At 52.7% G+C, this 6,715-nt stretch overlaps 1 protein-coding gene across 1 annotated transcript in view; it reads right to left on the reverse strand.

Annotated features, from left to right (window-relative positions):
• Positions 1-6,448, reverse strand: part of TPCN1 (two pore segment channel 1) — a 61,637-nt gene extending 55,189 nt beyond the window's left edge. The window contains exons 1-2 of the mRNA XM_049619302.1: positions 6,335-6,448; positions 3,081-3,317 (exon numbers count right to left, since the gene is read on the reverse strand). Of these exons, the coding sequence (XP_049475259.1) occupies positions 3,081-3,192 (112 nt within the window). The 5' untranslated portion in view covers positions 3,193-3,317; positions 6,335-6,448. The remainder of the gene's footprint in view (positions 1-3,080; positions 3,318-6,334) is intronic.
• Positions 6,449-6,715: the final 267 nt, after the last annotated feature.

Consider the following 6,715-nt stretch of genomic DNA (forward strand, 5'->3'; position numbering starts at 1 on the left):
GGAAAATGGGACCATTCAGGCAAGAAGGCACCCGGGGCACACAAGGCCGAGGGCGCTGGCTAAAGAGTTTGGCCCGCATCCCGTAGGGGTCGGCAAGGTCCTGGGGGGCTGCGAGCTCGGGAAAGTACCAGGTCCGATTTGTGGTTCAGACAGACTGTTCAAGACCACGGGGACAGGGGGCTTTGGGGAGAAGGCCAATGCCAAAATCCAAGCATGAAATAACAAAGGCGTGAACTGAGGCGCAGTAGGTCTCCTCTGAAATCTCTTCTTTCCTCAGAGAGGCCCGACCGATTTGCCAGCAAGGCTTGGTGGGTTACACTCACCAGCTCTCAGAGGTTTGAGCAAATGATCTAGTAAGAGGGTGAGAGGGGAAACTGAGGCACCAACACACTGCACGGAAAGTACACTTTCCCTGGACCTTCCCTTTTTTTTTTTTTTTAATGTTTTATTATTTTTTTTTGAAAGGGGGGGGGGGGGGGGGGCGGAAAGAGAGGAAGACACAGAATCCAAAGCAGGCTCCAGGCTCCCAGCTGTCAGCACAGAGCCTGACACGGGGCTGGAACCCACAAACCGCGAGATCATGACCTGAGCTAAAGTCAGGTGCTTAACCAACTAAGCCACCCAGGTGCCCCTATATTTCATTCTTCTTATACAGCCTAAAGGAGCCACCAACTTCACCAAGGTAAGAATAGCCTCACCAGGGGGCACCTGCATGGCTACATCGGTCGGCAGTCCGACTTCAGCTCAGGTCATGATCTCGAAGCTCCTGGGTTCAGGCCCCGCGACAGGCTCTGTGCTGACCGCTCGGAGCCTGGAGCCCGCTTCCGATTCTGTGTCTCCCTCTCTCTCTGCCCCTCTCCTGCTGGAGCACTGTCGCTCTCTCTCTCTCTCTCTCTCAAATATAAATAAACATTAAAAAAAAAAAAAAAAAGAATAGCCTCGCCAGTGGCCCATCCAAGGTTGGTTTTATTGTCTACTTGGCCTATTTCCCACTCAAGCTCCGTCACTGGTTCCAAACCTGATCTTGACACAGAACTAGGTTGCTCTTCCCGCTGATCCGCAGGAGAGCTGAACACCCCGGCCATCAGCTGACACTATGCAAGGACTTAAAAGCGGCACTCACGACGATGACCAGGATTCCAATTTAGAATCCTGAGCTGGACTATTTCCAGAATGATCCACACCCTTAGCATGTCAACCACCCTCCCTTGTGGTCCATTCCCTTGTTGGCCATGGACGTGACCACCCCTTCGCTAGGGAGGATCCTACTTTCAAGCTGAGACGAGGTCACGTTCATTTACATCACTTTCTTCAAAGCACCTCACACAGGGTGTAGGGGCAGGTATCAGAGGGGCGTTACCGCTTACTAGCTGTCTGACTTGGGACAAGTCACTTAACCTCTGTGAGGCTGTTTCTTCCTCTGTAAATCTGGAAAGTGACAACACGCTCATCTTGATGAGATTAATATATACAAATGCTAAGGGCCAGCACTCGCATTTATCAAGGGCTTATGATGGAGAGGAAAAAAGGGAGAAGGAGGAGGAAGGGAGTCAGACAGTCCTGGGTTCAAATGTGACCTCAGCCACTTGCTTGGCTGTGTGACCCTGGGCATGTTATTTCACCTCTCGGACTCATGGTCTCCTCCTCCTTAAAATAGGAATAGTGCCTTTGCTACCAAAGGATCTTAGTTAAGATAACAGATAAGAGGAGCTTTCACACTCAGCTTGCTAGCTCTAGGGCATCTAAGAAGTGAGCCTGAAATCAGAGCCACTGATTTCTCAGCCCTGAATGGCGCTTAGGGAAGAGATTGATAGTCTAACCTTCCTAGACCACCCAGATCTACCATGGAGATGGTGGGGGGGTGGGGGTGGGGGCGGCGGACTGAATTTGCCAAGCAAGGAGAGGCCAGTTTACAGGGAGCCAGGCCTCCCGTCATAGTCTCAGCCACAGGAACAATGTTGCCCTTCATCATTTCCAAGGGGACGCTGCTGAGCTCCCTGCAACCTGACTGTGTTCTCTCTGGACAAAGGAGACGGAAGGGCCAGGCTCGTCTTTCCCGGGGCCCAAGTGTGTTCCCATGTGATCTGGAGGATAGCAATAGCCCTCTGTCCTGGCTCAGGAGCATGGCCAGCGGGCGGCACGTCCATTTGGTAAGGAGCTCCTAAAGCACCGACCCCTGACATCTCAGGACCCTCCACAAAACGGAAGTTTATTTTAAGCTCTCCCGGACACCAGGCCTGAGCATGCGAGGGAAATGGCTCCGGGACAAGGACCAGGAAGCTTTTTAAGGTCTCCCATTCTGCCAGAAACACAATTAAAATGTAAAAACTTTAAAGCTCGCCTCTCTTGGGCTCACTTCATGCCAGGCTCTGGTTTAGAGGAAGACACAGAGCAAAACCCCAAACCCTCAAGTCAATGGATCACGACAAATGCTCGCCCCCGCCTCCCTGCTTGTCCTGGGCAGCAGCAAGGGCCTGAGCACCCACGTGGAGAAGCACTCAACTCTGCTTTCCTGCCAAAGGTTTCGGGTTGGACAGAGGAGGCCAGGGTTGAAATCGGTGTCTTTCGCTTTTCTTTTTCCTTTTTTTTTTTTTTTTTCTTTTTTAAGTAGGCTTCACGCCCAGCACGGAGCCCAATACGGGGCTTGAACTCACAACCCTGAGATCACAACCGGAGCTGAGATCAAGAGTCGGATGCCTCACCAACTGAGCCATCCAGGTGCCCCTGTTTCTTTTTTTAACAAGGAATGGGGCAGGGAAGTTAGCCAAAGGGCCAGTTTGCCTGAGGTCCCCACCGAGCATCCACAAACAAAGCCAGGGTACCTCTAGTGCAAGGGGGGTAAGGCACTGAGAGCCCCGGGAGGGGAGGCTCCTCCCTGGAAGAATCCCTAAGCTGGGGGTGCAAGATTAGGACCCCACAGTCTCCTAGTACTTTCTGTGTCAGAACTCAGGGGTCAAATGCAAGGTCAGGCATTGGCATAGGTGCACCTATTACCAGACCACCAAGCCCACAACTCACCCCCTGAAACAGAAGAGCTGTGCCCCTCCCCCGGTACCCCGCCCCCCCCCCCCCAGTCTTACTTCTGCGAGGCAGCTCCTCTTGGCCCAGGCCGTTGGAGGGAGCTAGTGGGGCACCGCCACCCTCATCCAAGGTCAGGATGAGGGGAACGTCGTCATCTAAACTCACAGCCATGTTCTCTTCTCCTGCAGCCCTCAGGATGCGATGTCCAGAGCTTTGAATAGTCTCTGCTTTGAGCTCTTGTTCAAAGCCACTGGCCCAGAGGTACTTCCCAGAAACTCCTCCATCAGAGGCATCTTCTAGGTTTCGGGGGGGAGGGGGGGGTAAAAAGAGAAAAACAATTATTAAAATACAACCACTGATGAAAACATTCTGGAATCAGACAGTGGCAATGGTTGCATAACCATGCAAATGTACTAAAAAGTACGGAATTGTACCCTTTAAAATGGTGGATTTTTTTATGGTATGTGAATTCTATCTCAATAAAGGGTATTACAGGGGTGCCCGGGTGGCTCAGTCGGTTAAGCGTCCGACTTCAGCTCAGGTCATGATCTCATGGTTCATGGGTTTGAGCCCCACGTCAGGCTCTGTGCTAACAGCTCAGAGCCTGGAGCCTGCTTCAGATTCTGTGTGTGTGTGTGTCTCTCTCTCTGTCCCTCCCCCGCTCCCTCTCTCTCTCTCAAAAATAAATAAACATTAAAAAAAACTTTTTTTAAATAAAAAATAGAGTATTACAGTAATAGCATTAAAGTATGGCAGGGAACTGTGTAAGAACAAATACTGAAAATTTAAGCATAATTATGTTTGGAGATTGAGATTATGGCTAATATGTTCCACCACCTCCATCCCTCTTGACCCTTGTTTATGTGTTTTGTGAAGATTTTCGACTTAAAAAAAAAAAAAACCCATTAAAATAATAGTAGTTAATACTCATTGAGCATTTACTATGTACCAGGGGTTTTCTAGCAATTTTTAAGTAAAGCTGATTGAAACTTCATTAATAGTAAGTAGGATTTTCTTTTTAAGTTTATTTATTTTGAGAGAGAGACAGAGCAAGCAGGGTAGGGGTGGGGGCAGGCAGGTAGGGGAGAGAGAATCCCAAGCAGGCTCCCCACTGTCAGTGCTGAGCTGGATGCCGGGCTTGAACTCACAAAGGGTGAGATCGTGTCCTGAGCCGAAACCAAGAGCCTGACGCTTAACCGACTGAGCCACCCAGGAACCCCGCAAGTTATTAACCCCCATACTAGCCCCCATTACAGAACGAGAGACTTCCGGCTCAGAGACATTAAGTGACTTGACCAAGAACCCACAGCTCGAAAGCCAAACTGAACTACACGGTCTGGCTCCGGACCGGTTATCCCAGCCACCGCACTACAATTTCTCCCAGATCCAGCCTCGGGGGTTTACACAGCACCCAGCCTCAAAGACTTGCAGAGTCAGCGTGCCAGATCACCCACACTTGCCCATATCATTCTTATATAAGCATTATTCTCCTAGATTTAGGTGTTTCGGGAGGAAGGAGACGAGCATTTTTTTAAATGACATCGCGTCGTCACACAGGAAACGGCACTCATCCTGGACTCCCCATTTAGAACCCGCAGAACTAGCCTGTTGCGGTTCCTATTTATACACATTCCCGCTTCCGCTGAGTGGGACCAAAAGCAAAGACTCAGCAGATCTGACGGCAGACCTTTGAACTTAAAGACGGCAGCAGGTTCCTTCCTCAAGCCGAGGCCTTCTGGGCCCCATCAAGTCTGTCTCCAAACTAAACCACTAAAGGGCAAGCCGGCCATTTGCTTCTTCCACACGCCACCAGCAAAACCCTGGGCAAGTTCCTGCGTGTCAACATCTTCTTAAAAGTAGGCAGTGAAAGTGAGCGCCATTCTATTGGTTAAGCCCGGAGCGCTCTGCCCAGCCAACTTCCTGTGCGACTTTTTTAAGTGTCCCCCCAAATCCGGGGATTAATTTTGCTTGGAAACCTCAACAGTGGAGAACGCAAGGGAGGAAATCCCAACTGAGACGCCGCCACTCGGGCAGTCTTGCGCAGCAGCGTGTGTTTTATTTGTTTTCTCTTCCGTTTAACTTTTCACCACAGGTATTTGCAAACATATTCGAAAATAGACCGAATATGTAAATGAACTTCCTTGCATCCCTCGCGCAGCTTTGACAGTGATCAACGTCTTCTCATTCTCTCCCTGCCATTTACTTTGTAGGTGAGAGGATCTACCAACCTTCTCAACTCATCAAGAAGAGGTTTCTAAATTTTTTTTTTTTATCATTGCTATCATAATGGCTAGAGGTTTTTATTTTAACTGTTTAATATAGGACTGCTTGCTAACAATGCATGCGGTATGTGAGTTCTGTGGGTCTCTACCAGGGTGATTTGGGCCCTCGGGGGACACCAGTAACATACGGAGACATTTTTGATTATCATAACTAGGGGGGAGGGGTGCTAGTAGGTAGAGGCCAGGGGTGCTCCTAAGCACCCACCCTGCAACGCACAGGCGAGACCTGCCACAACGTCGAAATATGTGGCTCCAATGTCAACAGTGCTGCTGTTGAGAAATCCTACTTAGCTAATATCCCCACTTCACAGATGGGGAAAACTGGGGCTCAGAGGGGCTAATTTACCCTGCCTTTTATAAGCAGGGAGGTGGTAAGAGCCCAGATTTCAACAGCTCGATCTCAGGCTGTCTGAATGCGGGGGCCCTCCCCACTCAACCATTACCATCTACCTCCTGCCAGAACCAGACCAGCAATTTGAACTCCAGCCCATCATTTTGCAGAGAGGGGAAAAGTGAGGCCCACAGGGGAGCAGGGACTGGCCCAAGGTCACACAGTGCAGGGCTCCTGAGTCCCAGCCCAGTGCTCCTTCGGCGGGCTCTGATCCTCCCTCTATAGAGGACCCAGTAAGGGTCATCCGTGGGGACAGGTCCCAGGAAAGCGGGCCAGCAGCCATCCAGACTCAGGCACGAGACCCTGCGGGTGGGGCGCCTGAGGGCGCCAGGGAGCCGAGCAGATGGCGGGGTCGGGTGGGGGACGAGGAATGCGGGCTCCAGCTCCACGTGCTCCCGGCTCTGGTCCGGGCCCCAACTTGGGGGTCGCCCCAGGAGGCCGGGAGCGAGGAGAGGGGGCGCCAAGCACCGGCTTGGGCTGGAGGGAGAAAAGCGCGGCGATGACTTCCCGAAGTCCCTCTGGGCCCGCCCTGCCCGCCTCCCACAGCCCAGAGCGCGGCGCAACCCCTTACTCCATGCCCTCTGACCCCTGGCCCCTGCCCTCTCCGTCAGGCCATCGCTCGCACCCCTCAGATTCTTACACGCGCCGCCCCAGCAACCCGGACCGCGCGCCGGGGTCCGCACCGCGCAGCCCAGCCCGCCGGCGCCGCCGCCGCCGCCGCCAAAGCCCCGAGCCTGGAGCTGTTGCAGCCGCCGCAGGCGCCGCCACTTCAGCCGCTGCCACCACGGCAGCTGCGCCAGCTCTCTCCTCCGCCGCTTACCGTCCCTTCAACCCCCCGGCCCCGCCCCATTCCACCTCTTTGCCGCGGCCTATTGGCTACCCAGGCAGCATGATGAGCTCTGATTGGGCAAGCTTCACGTCCTTCCCCAGTTCTCGCCCGCTGCTGATGCAGGATCCCCTGCCCACCTCCTTGGGAAGAGGTGGGACAAAGAAGCTCCGCCCCTTTCCCCACCCACCCCAC

This window comes from Panthera uncia, assembly GCF_023721935.1.
Source record: "Panthera uncia isolate 11264 chromosome D3 unlocalized genomic scaffold, Puncia_PCG_1.0 HiC_scaffold_8, whole genome shotgun sequence".
NCBI lineage: Eukaryota > Metazoa > Chordata > Mammalia > Carnivora > Felidae > Panthera > Panthera uncia.